Source organism: Terrapene carolina, unplaced genomic scaffold (genome assembly GCF_002925995.2).
Source record: "Terrapene carolina triunguis isolate 2854851 unplaced genomic scaffold, T_m_triunguis-2.0 Scaffold88, whole genome shotgun sequence".
In the NCBI taxonomy this organism is placed as follows: Eukaryota; Metazoa; Chordata; order Testudines; family Emydidae; genus Terrapene; species Terrapene triunguis.
The window spans coordinates 19,190,112-19,202,682 of NW_020664439.1; the positions used below are offsets into that span (position 1 = coordinate 19,190,112).

The 12,571-nt window shown below is 38.1% G+C and overlaps 1 protein-coding gene across 4 annotated transcripts in view; it reads right to left on the reverse strand.

Annotated features, from left to right (window-relative positions):
- PCOLCE2 (procollagen C-endopeptidase enhancer 2) overlaps positions 1 to 12,571 on the reverse strand; it is a 49,274-nt gene that overhangs the window by 9,814 nt on the left and 26,889 nt on the right. For all 4 annotated transcript variants that reach the window (XM_026650184.2, XM_026650183.2, XM_026650185.2 and 1 more), the window contains 2 exons: positions 10,751 to 10,887; positions 980 to 1,131 (listed from right to left, as the gene is read on the reverse strand). In XM_026650184.2, the coding sequence (XP_026505969.1) occupies positions 980 to 1,131; positions 10,751 to 10,887 (289 nt within the window). The remainder of the gene's footprint in view (positions 1 to 979; positions 1,132 to 10,750; positions 10,888 to 12,571) is intronic.

Sequence of the window (12,571 nt, forward strand, 5' to 3'; positions counted from 1 at the left end):
GTTTGTTTTCTCCCAAAGACTATTTTTAACATCTTTTCATTATATATTTTCAGCACCACATCTCTGACAACCCTTCTGAAGTCTTTGTTATCATGACAATTTGATCTGTTTTAAGTACAAATCAACCCACATGCTGTAAAAAACATCATAAATAATTTGTGCGTATGCTGATGTTATTATACATTTAATCTCTCACATTCAGGATATGAAGATTGCAAGCATGAAACCCTTCAGAATCCCAGCAATGAGGTGATTTTGGCGAAGCATATGGGAAACTTCCCACTGATCTTAGACACACTGTCTATATTTAGGCAAGTATAAAAGGGACGCTCTCATTTTTTAGTATTGCATATTTCTTTTACAAAACACCGCCACAATCTTTTGCGCAAACCTAATCCGAAAGATAAAACATTGCTGTGATGTTGCCAGTAGGGTCTAATGAGAATTCAGCTGGCGTCTGCATCATTTGTTAGATCTCACCAACTGGACAAACAGAGACAAGTATGGTCAATTTTTATGTACAAACTCATCCTGAAATGATTTCATGGTTTCCTCAGAAGTCTAAACCGGAACAATTTTCAGAAGAGTAACCAGAATTTTATTTAGCATAAACAAGAAATCAGTCTTGCATTACACTATGTGAGTACCATGGTGAAAGTTACTTGTTAGCTATCTGCCAGAAACATGAGCAAATGTAGGAAATGCTACTTCAGATTTTCTGAGCTAACATTTTTCTCACCTGTGACAGTTACAGGCACAGGAAACTCTAGACTGGAGGAGTTTTCTTTAATGATGTTAAATGGATTCTAGTGACTCCCCTGGGTGCATTAATTTTCATCCACTCCCTCAACATTTTTAATACAAACAAACCACAAAACCAAGTTCTGCTTTTTCACGTTTTTTACTACAGTTTCCCTTCATCTTTCCTTCTCCTTGAGTGAATTCTTCTTCAATATAAAATAAAACCAGTACAACTTACTTGCTGTTGCAGGGGGAGTGGTCGTAGCTGGAACTGTGGTTGTGGGTAACTTTTTGGCTCTGAATTTATAGTGACCAATAAAGCCATCAGCAGTTAAACTTAAATCAGACAAGAACTGAATGAGCAACTCATTTCGTTCAGATATAATGGGCCTGAAACAGAAGAAAATACTTTGGTTGTATGCCTTTAAACCAGGAAGTTTTTATAACATTCATAGCACAAAATGACTAAATACTTAGCAGTGGATCTCAAAGCAGGCAAGCATCGTTATCCCCATTTTACAGACAGGGAAACTGAAGCACAGAGGTGATGAAAGTTGCCCAAGGTCACCCAACAGGCCAATGGCACTGGCAGAAATAGAATCCAGGTCTGAGTCACAGCCCTGCGCTCTATCAACTAGGCCATAGAGCTCTGAAGAGATACAGTATTTTCAGTAGGTGACAGTAATTTTCATTGTTATGGGAAACTGTTTTCAGGAGACTCACTCAAGCAAACTTTAACTGGAAACAAATACAAAAGCAGTTAAGGCAAATTATTCTATCAGTTAGGCCTGATCCTGAAAAGATTTATGCACATGTTTGTTACTTTATGCACATGACTAGTGCCATTCCCTTCACACGGACACACAAATATTCTGAAGATATGGCTTCACTGGGACTATTCTTGAGCATAATGTTAAGCAAGTGTATAAGTGATACCAGAATAGGGGCATTACAGCCATGCAGCACCTTTGGTTTCAAGGGGGCTGCTTAGGATGGGGAGAAGAATAAATCAAGGCTAAATGCAACTCATTTTTTGTTGGTGTTTGCTCACATTTCAGATACTCATACTTGGATCAGAGATAAGTTCATCACCCAGCTCTTTCTGTTTTATCATACAATTAATCATAAATCCCATATTTCTAAGACTAATCTCAAAATGAGTGCTGTTAAATTCAGCTTTGCCTTTACAACAGCACCATGGAAAAAGAGCAGTAATGACTAATGAAAAGGAGGGAAACATTTCAAAAGTCCTTGGTAACTGGCTAATATGGGGAAAAGTCTTTTTTTCAAACTCAAATGAAAAATTTACTAATCATTTCTGAAAGGATGGAGAAATTGAATTTAATAGTGGATTCTGAAATTCCTGGAAAAGTAGAACAGTAAGTAAAGGAAAAGTTCAGGTATTATTGCCTTCTATGGGTTTAGCTTTTTTCCAATAATTGGGTATATACCCCCAAATCTCAGCACAGCCAACTGAGTTTTGTTGTGGTGTTTAAATGTAATGTATAAATTTAATACATATGATTGCAGATACCTCTGTTAAATAGTTGCCATTTCATCAATAGTGTTTGTATAGCACCTACCATAGCGGGACCCCAATGTGGATTACCTCAGGGTACTACTGTAATTCAGTAAGAGCTTCTGTGACTATGGTTTTTGCTGCCACAGCCCATCTTGTCGTGTACTGGGTGGCAGCAGTGCATTCTCCTTTCCCCTCTCCTACTTCTTTTGCACTTTTTGGAGACATCGGTTTGATTTTCATTAATAATTGTTAATATGCATTTTACATACAAAAGAAGGGTCACAAGGGAAGAGTAGGAATGGGAAAGACAATAGAAACAAAAAGAAAAATATTCTTATGGGAGGAAGATGATAAGAAATGGATTTAAAAAGTAAAAAACTTATAAAATTATTCTGCCTCCCTCCCTACCACTCAACAAATCCGATAGATGTTTGTTTTTTTCATAAGCCTTAAGTGGCCATTCTTAATATTCCTAATTAGGCCCTTAAAATAAAACCTGTGAATATCTCCATTTTTGGCTGATATTCCACAAGTGAAATATGACTTCAGTTAATTGTGGGTTTAACACACACACACTCTCTCTCTCTCCTGTTATTTGGAATTCTGCATCTAAGAGCTGATTCTGGAGTTGCACAGAATTTGCTCTTTTGCCACAAAGTTGGCACAGAGCAGTGGAATTACAAGAACCCTGAGTATTCGCTATGTAAAAGCTGTGCTCTGATTGCAAAACACTAGGAGTAAAAATAAACATCTGAGGGATATTTGACCTATCTATGCACATCACATCATCTTCTCATTTGAATTACATTAATACTGCATAGGTGATACTAGTTACTTATAACAAGATTATACTGCTGGCTAGCAGGAGAAGAATCTTTTCAACTCTATTAGCTTAACTGCCTAGGGACACTGTTGCTATTGTTTGTACCAGACTTTGCTACTTACTGGGAACACACTGTTTAAAAAAAAAAAAAAAAAAAAAATTATGATTACTGAAAAAGATCTATTAAATTGCAGGTTTTCAGTATAATCTTGATTTCTCGATGGTATAGTGATTTGTAAGACATAATCAGGTGCAAGGTTATAGTGGATTGCTCACCTAGAGTGTAATATGAGGTAGAAAGTAAAATGCTTGCAAACACATGAGGAGTGCATGGATCCAATACAACTGTACTCCTGAAGTGCATCTGTTCTGTTACAGTGGTTTTATGTTATTTGTAACAATTGGTTAATGAGCTCTGTCTTGTGTAATTATTGAAAGCAGCCTCAAAATTTAACCCCTCTTTCAAAAAGCTAATATTTTCATTGCTGTCCTTTGAGTCTATTCACTTCCTGCACCCTCAGTGCTCCACAGCACCTGGCTTTTCATTAGAGGAGCAGGGGACATTGTTATAACAGTGTCCATCAGAAACACCAGTATAGAGCAACCTTACAAAATTCTATTTTCCTACTGTCCAGCGTGCATAAATTACTGTAATTCTGTTCTGCAGAGTCAATCCTGCATCCCTGAAGTCAATGGGAGAACTGCCTTTGACTTCAATAGGTACAGGATCAGCCCATCGTAGGCTCTTCATTTTACTGAAGCACTGATGTAATTTATGCATGCATTCTAATCTGATCTTTTGACTTGTCCTAGGTTTTTAATGCATATATTCTCTCTAGCACGAGGCTTGTGTCTTATCAGTTATTTTGCCACTTAAAATGAAGAGATGGAATACTGGAATAGCTTACCTTGAACTATGTTTTAATACACAATAGATATATGGTTATGAAGAACCATCTAATTTTGGCCTTTATGATATTATGATAAGCACCATAAAATTTACTATAAACTTGCTTATGGTAAAACCCAGAAGATATAGCATGCACTGGACTATATCACCAAATCTGAACACTGACTCAGACTGCTGTCCCAAAGGCAACCAGGAACTCTGGAGTCTGCGTTCAAAATGCAAGATGCTACTGATCAGAAGCATAAGAACATAAGAATGGCCCTACTGGGTCAGACCAAAGGTCCATCTAGCCCAGCATCCTGTCTTCCAACAGTGGCCAGCCCCTGTCGTTCATTCCTAGCTGCTGGCAAACAGAGGCTAGGGACACCATTCCTGCCCATCCTGGCTAATAGCCATTGATGGACCTAGCCTCCAATCATATCTCCCCTTAGCTGTCTCTTTTCCAAGCTGAAAAGTCCCAGTCTTATTAATCTCTCCTCATACGGAAGCCATTCAATACCTCTAATCATTTTTGTTGTCCTTTTCTGAATCTTTTCTAGTTCCAATATATCTTTTTTGAGATGGGGTGATCACATCTGCACACAGTATTCAAAATGTAGGCGTACCATGGATTTATAGAGAGGCAACATGATCTTTTCTGTCCTATTATCTATCCTTTTCTTAATTATTCCCAGCATTCTTTTTGCTTTTTTGACTGCCGCTGCACATTGAGTGGAAGTTTTCAGCGAACTATCCACAATGATTCCAAGATCTCTTTCTTGAATATAAAGAACAGCTAATTTAGACCCCATCATATTATATGTATAGTTGGGATTATGCTTTCCAATGTGCATTACTTTGAATTTATCAACATTAAATTTCATCTGCCATTTTGTTGCCCAGTCACCCAGTTTTGAGAGATCCTTTTATAGCTCTTCGCAATCTGTCTGGGTCTTAACTATCTTTAGTAATTTTGTATCATCTGCAAATTTTGCCACCTCACTGTTCACCCCTTTTTCCAGATCATTTATGAATATGTTGAATAGGACTGGTCCCAGAACAGACCCCTGGGGGACACCACCATTTACCTCTCTCCATTCTGAGAACTGACCATTTATACCTACCCTTTGTTTCCTATCTTTTAACTAGTTACCAATCCATGAGAGCACCTTCTCTCTTATCCCATGGCAGCTGTTCTCAGTATACATAAAAACTAGGGCTGTCAATTAATTAATTAACTCACATGATTAATTAAAAGAATCGCGATTTTAAAAATTTATTGCAATCACACATAACAGAATACCAATTGAAATTAAATATTTTTGGATGTTTTTCTACATTTTTAATATTGATTTCAATTACCACACAGAATACAAAGTGCACAATGCTCACTTTATATTTTTATTTTTGATTACAAATATATGCACTGTAAAAATGAAACAAAATAGTATTTTTCAATTCACCTCATACAAGTACTGAAGTGCAATCTCTTTATCGTGAAAGTGTAACTTACAAATGCAGATTTTTTTGGTTACATAGCTGCACTCAAAAACAAAACAGTAAAACCTTAGCACCTACAAGTCCACTCAGTCCTACTTCTTATTCTCCCAATCGCTAAGACAAACAAGTTTGTTTACATTGACGGGAGATACTGCTGCCTGCTTCTTATTTACACTGTCACCTGAAAATGAGAACAGGTGTTCGCATGGCACTTTTGTAGCCGGCGTTGCAAGGTATTTACATGCCAGATATGCTAAACATTCATATGCCCCTTCCATGCTTCGGCCACCATGCCAGAGGACATGCTTCCATGCTGATGATGCTCGTTAAAAAAATAATGCGTCAATTAAATTTGTGACTATACTGCTTGGGGGGAGAATTGTATGTCTCCTGCTCTGTTTTACCCACATTCTGCATATATTTTATTTTATAGCAGTCTCAGATGATGACCCAGTACATGTTCGTTTTAAGAACACTTTCATAGCAGATTTGACAAAATGCAAAGAAGGTACTGATGTGAGATTACTAAAAATAGCTACAGCACTCGACCCAAGGTTTAAGAATCTGAAGTGCTGTCCAAAATCTGAGAGGGACGTGGTATGGAGTATGCTTTTAGAAGTCTTAAAAGAGCAACACTCTGATGTGGAAACTACAGAACCCAAACCACCAAAAAAGAAAATCAAACTTCTGGTGGTGGCATCTGACTCAGATGATGAAAATGAACATGTGTCGGTCCGCACTGCTTTAGATAGTTATCAAGCAGAACCCATCATGAGCATGGAAGCATGTCGTCTGTAATGGTAGTTGAAGCATGAAGGGACATATGAATCTTTAGCGCATCCGGAACGTAAATATCTTGTAACACCGGCTACAACAGTGCCATGTGAACGCCTGTTCTCACTTTCAGGTGACACTGTAAACAAGAAGCAGGCAGTATTATTTCCTGCAAATTATAACAACCTTGTTTGTCTGAGTGATTAGCTGACCAAGAAGTAGGACTGAGTGGACTTGTAGGCTCTAAAGTTTTACATTGTTTTATTTTTGAATGCAGTTTCTTTTTGTACATCATTCTACATTTGTAAGTTCAACTTTCATGATAAAGAGATTGCACTACAGTTCGTGTATGAGGTGAATTGAAAAATACAGTATGTTTTTTTACAGTGCAAATATTTATAATCAAAAATATAAAGTTAGCACTGTACACTTTGTATTCTGTGTTGTAATTGAAATTAATATATTTGAAAATGTAGTAAACATCCAAAAATATTTAAAATAAATGGTATTCTATTGTTTAACTGCGCGATTAATCGTGATTTTTTTTTTAAATTGCTTGACAGCCCTAATAAAAACATGTCTGCACAAGCATTTGTTGAACACATCATGGACCAGACTGCCTCTTGTCTGGGATTAGGTCCACTTATTTAAGAAAATGCTTCACCATCAGAAAACCAACACATTCCATTTATTAGAAAACTCACCTCTATATGGAGATACTTTTCCTGAAACATTTTGCACTTTTATAGCACTAGTCACTAAGGGCCCTCAAAGCACTTACAACTATTAATGGAGACTCACACTGCCCTGTAAGGTAGATACTGTGTCACTTTTTAGATAGATAAAAAGAGAAATGAAGGGTTAAGAGGAGGACCATATTAATTTTCATTGAGGTGAACAGGAGTTGAATCAGGTCCCAAGTAACTAGGTCAAGGACACAGCAATGTCCAAGGCACAAATAAAAAGCAAGATTATTAACCCTCAGTCCCCTGCTCTAATTGCTACAAAGTTCTTCACATTTAACTCCGGAATTTTAGACACACAGGTCACTCATGTATGTGGCTGCTGCCCGGGGATGTGAAAAATGGAGAAAAAAAAAGATTAGAAGAGACTTCCTTTTCACTGATCTCTGGGACTAACAGACCTTTACTTCTAAGGAAACTTGATTTTGTTAAATTTGTCTTTTTTATTATTCTAATTCCAAAACATTACATGTGGGGGAAAGAACATCCAACTGTTCTGTTTTCTGGAATTATTACAAATGATTACATTTTTAATTTAGAAAGGTCATTTTCAAAATAAGTCTAATGAATAGTAGTTACTAACTGAGTCCTTTATTGAAGGACAAGTCAAACAAAACTGTCTTTTTGTATGGAACCACAGAAAACCTATTCTCATGAAGATATAGTGTAAATAATCATAAAGGACAGTTTGTCTCAGTCCATCAAACTTGTCATTTGAAAGAGTCATTGTGGAGGAAATATTTCCTCTTGACAATTCAGCTAGTGACCATTCTCAGGCATAAGACTCCTTTCAAATAATATAGACTTGTGATTTTTTTTAAAGCTTGTCTTTCTTGAAACAAAATGCAACATGGCATCTCTTGAAATAGTTCAGCATCAAGAAGCCATACTATAGCTGAAGAGATATACTTAAATTACTATCCTCACTTAGAAACTTTACACATTTTCTAGAATAATTAAGACTTACTACTGCCAGCTTTGCAGACCTGATTATATAATTACAGTGCCATTGGTTGGCTTTTTTCAGGCTGAGTGCACTTAACTCCAGACAGCTCCTCATTAGAGCTGTATTTTTAGAGGCTTTTCTCAGGGAGCCGTGATAGTTATGCAGTAAAGAATTTCACAGTCTTTCTGGGTTTTAGTTCTGGCAGTAATATAACTACATATGAGACTTATAGTACATATGAGATATGTATGCATGTTAATATCACAGAGCAGAAGAAACTCAAGCATGCATCACACGTTGACAATATATGAATGTCGAGTTAGAAGATATTATTAAATGTAAATGGCAAAACTAAGAATCCATAAACATCAGCCCCTTGCTGATGTATATCAACTAATGAATGCCGTGAGGGAAAAAAATAAATAATAACTGTCATACTTCAAAATAGACCATGCTCTAATCCTCAAGTTGTCCCAAATGCTCAGACAATATTCTTCTATCATATTCATTTGACTAGCAAGGTGGAAAAGTTCTGGTAGTTTAAGGATCAATAAACTCAGGCAACTCATTTGTGAGTTCATCTAAAAGTATTTGAATTCAATACGTAAATTAATTGGAGCAGAAGCACATTCTGTCTTTTTATTTCATTGCCTCATGTTTTTCGGGTTCATCCTAGGCCGTGGGATTGTGCCATTGATGTCTGAGCCCTCTGATGTTAACATGCACAGCTGCGTTAGCAGTATGCCAGCACAACTGCAGATAGTGCTATATAATGTAGCACTTTCATGGACACAAGGCCTAATGCAGCAAGAGTACAAGCATAGACACTAACTGAAGGGAAGGTGAGCAGTGGTCCAGGGGGCAGCAGAGAACCCAGAGAATGGGACAAGGCTGAAGAGAATAATTACCATAATAAAGTATCAGAGGGGTAGCCGTGTTAGTCTGGATCTGTAAAAAGCCCATGCGTCTGATGAAGTGGGTATTCACCCACGAAAGCTTATGCTCCAATACATCTGTTAGTCTTAAAGGTGCCACAGGACTGTCTGTTACCATAATAAAGGTGGTTAATAGTGAATACAGAATTAGGTAGCAGCTGCTGAAAATGGGGTGGTGGAATCAGGTAGCTGAGGTCTACAGTAGACTTATAGGATCCTAAAATAAAAAGACTTCATTTGTTTGTAATGGGAAAAATTTGGGGCATCTGAGGCACAAATGCCCCACTTCATGTAATTTTTGGAATGGGCTTTGTGCATTACCATGGAAAGAGCATTGATATAGAATGCTACAGAACCCAAAACAGAGATTAATTGAGATCATAAAAATACCATATTTAAACCTTTGACTTGTGCTTCAGTACACAGAGTGAAAGAAAAACTAAATATTACTAAGAACTACCTTTGGAAATAATGTTTTCCAATAGAATATTGTTACAGGGCATACTGGCCTTTTAAGGGCAGGCCTGTACATCTCTGTTCCAAGTGGAATTCAAGGAGGATCCCTGAGGGACCCTGGGAATTGTGTAGGTTGTTGCAAGGCACACTGGGAAGGCATTCCAGAGAACATAAAGAGAAGCTGCAGGGATGAGGCAAGACTGGGTATGGGGCATTGTGATAGCATTCAATTGGTATTTCTCTGAGCATGAGCCTGGGAGGAACTGGAAAAGCTCAAGGAAGAGGCCAGACTGATAAGACTTTGGAAAGGAGTCCAGGAAGGCTGTGCTAAAGTAGCCTGGAAAGATGCCAGGAGGAAGGCCATTTTTTTTTTAAAAAAAGGGCAATGGAAATTACTTTTTTAAACAGTGAAATGGGTGATTTTTGGGTGGAGTGCATACAAGCCCTTCGTGGCTTAGGGTTCCTCAACAGCTCTACTGACAGGTGGTGTGGAAACGTCTTTGACCCAGGAGTGAAGGACCTGTCAGCCTGGCACCCAGGGGAAAACAAACAAGAAACTGTGTAACATGCCGAAGGGCAAAGGTCAACTAGCACAGCCCTACATCCAGGGCTGTCTTTAGGAACTGCAGGGCCCGATTTGAATACCCGGCGGCGGTCTGGGTCTTTGGCGGCACGGGGTCCTTCACTCGGCTCTGGGTCTTCCGTGGCACTGAAGGACCCCCCGCTGCCAAAATGCTGCTGAAGACCCAGAGCAGACCGCGGGTGCGGGCCCCTCTTAGGCGTGGGGCCTGATTCCGGGGAATCAGCCTAAAGCCGGCCCTGCCTACATCAATACAGGTGAAGGCTGTAGCCCAGGGACAGCCAATGATATATTTTGCTATTGTATTTGGAACCAGAATGGGAGGACATCTGCTTTGGTCAGAGGCCCAAAGCACTAAAATCACCAACTAACTGAACAGAAAGGGGAGACTGAGATATGTGTGACAAGATTTCAGGTAAGATTTGAGGTAAGACAAGATTTAACATACAGTAAATAAATACTGGATAAAACAATTTGGTGAAAAGCATAATCATCAGTAATAAGTAAAATAAATTGTCATTGAACAACCATATTTCACAGAGTTATGAACAAACAAATTAAATGCTCTGGGGCATGTTCCACATCAGGACAGCCCATGTGAAAGAAAGAAGAAACCTTTATAAGCGATTATCTCTCCATATACATAGGCATTTAAAAGTCTAACCTTATTCAGTACAATAGTTGCAATATATCTGAGATAATAGGAAAAGCCCACAGTATGTACTTGATGTAGAAAAAGATCATATTTTGCCAAAATAACCTCAAGAAAAACCATAGTAAAGAACTGATAACGAAAAGGACATACAGTTATAACTATTAATAAGCCAAATAAGTTACTCACGCAGGTGGACTGTCTCCACAGTATTTCCCAATTCTTTTAGCATCATTGATTTCCCCACCATTAAACACTGCCACAAAATCATATCTGCAGTAGTTATCTCTCTCCACATCAAACTTCTCAAACTTTAACTCTATGACCTGTGGGAAAAACAAATACCTAATTAAGGCTTTTTACAGTAAGATAACAAGGAGCACTAATAAAACTAACATCAGTGTGCCTTATTCACCTTGCTGTCAATTAATGAAAATTGTTTACTCTGTCTGCTTATTCAAGCAATTAGTGGTCTTCAATATATGAATACAAAGGTTGGTCCTAAGAACCACTATCTGTATGGAAGGGGGGAGGGGGGGAACAGTAGAGGGCTCTAGGAATAGAGTTCATCATCCAAATCCTGATTTAATTGAAATATAAAAAAAAGCCATGTGTTAGAGAAGGAATATATTTTATTTTTAGGGGAGTTTGTGAACAGACTTTGATTCCAACGATAAGACAGATCTGTGCCTCTGTATTCTGGCTGGTTCTCTTGATACCATATTTGTCTCAGACTATGGTCTAACCCAGTAATTAACAGCAGAGAGATATCCTTCAGCCAGTGACTGACAGGTGTGAGTTCAACCCCAAAGCTGCAAGTAGGCAGAAGACCCATTGTAGCATATATGGATCTTACTATGCTGAAGAATTACTTTGATAGTATATTTTAGAGATTTAGTTATGTAGATGTACCAAAAAATGAATCCATATTCAACTAGATAGCAATTTAGTTGCTCAATAACTGAGTGGAATGCATTATCAAGTTGTGCTGTCTACTTAGGTTCTTATATTGGACCCATCAAGCACCTTTCAGCAATACGTAAAACTATGTAACTGTAGAGTTGATTCCAGCGAGTCATCCTTTAATGATGCATGTGCTATTTAAAAAAAAAAAAAAAAAGTGAAGCAGAGATCTAAAATATGGGGATTACTTGCTGTTATTTATCTGCTGGGGGATCTCTACTACTATAACTACTACAATCTGCACTTTTTGACCAAGGGGATAAAAGATATGAAGATTGTTTTTGTTTTTTTCCACTGGACCCTCACTGGTGTTGCTCAAGTGGCTGCTTCTTTTTCATGGTCTTCTGGTTCAGAATCTCAATTGGCTGCAGCTGGGAGTGGGGCAAATGGAGTTAAAAGGAAAATGGGGGAGCATACAGAAGAAAGACACTGGCTTGGATGGTGGGGAGAGAGGGAGGTACTAGAGGAAACAAAACAGACATGAGAAGAATAAGGGGAAGAGAGTAATTGGGGAAGGAAAGGGGGATAGTAGACAAGGTAGCAAATAGTGGGTAGAGCAAATGGAGGAGAAAAAAGGACACAAAACAGAAGACAGAACTAATGGTGAAGGAATAAAAACAAAATTTATGTATGCAGGAAAGCAACAGAATGTCTAGTCTGCTTCCTTGTGTTGTATATGGGCATCTTGCTGTTCAGTCAGAAAGTCTAATGATAAAATGGAAGGAGAGGAGAGGCCACCATAGAGGAGAACCTATTTACTGAGCTCAACAAAACAATTATTGGTCTAAATTAGAGCATGGCTTGCCTTAATGGTAATATGCTGATTTGGAAGGGAAATGGGTGTGGCTTGATTGAGTCCTTGTCTAATAAAAAGGTAGAAACCCTATCTATATAGAAAATATGCCCAGTGGACTGGTGAATCTTTGAATGGCTTGTTTTTAGTGTAGAACACCTTCACGTTCGCTAGCCAAAAGGAAAAGTGGTGAATAATACAAAACTTGGTTTTGTGGGTGAGAAAAAGCCCTTAATTCATTGGAAACTATACAG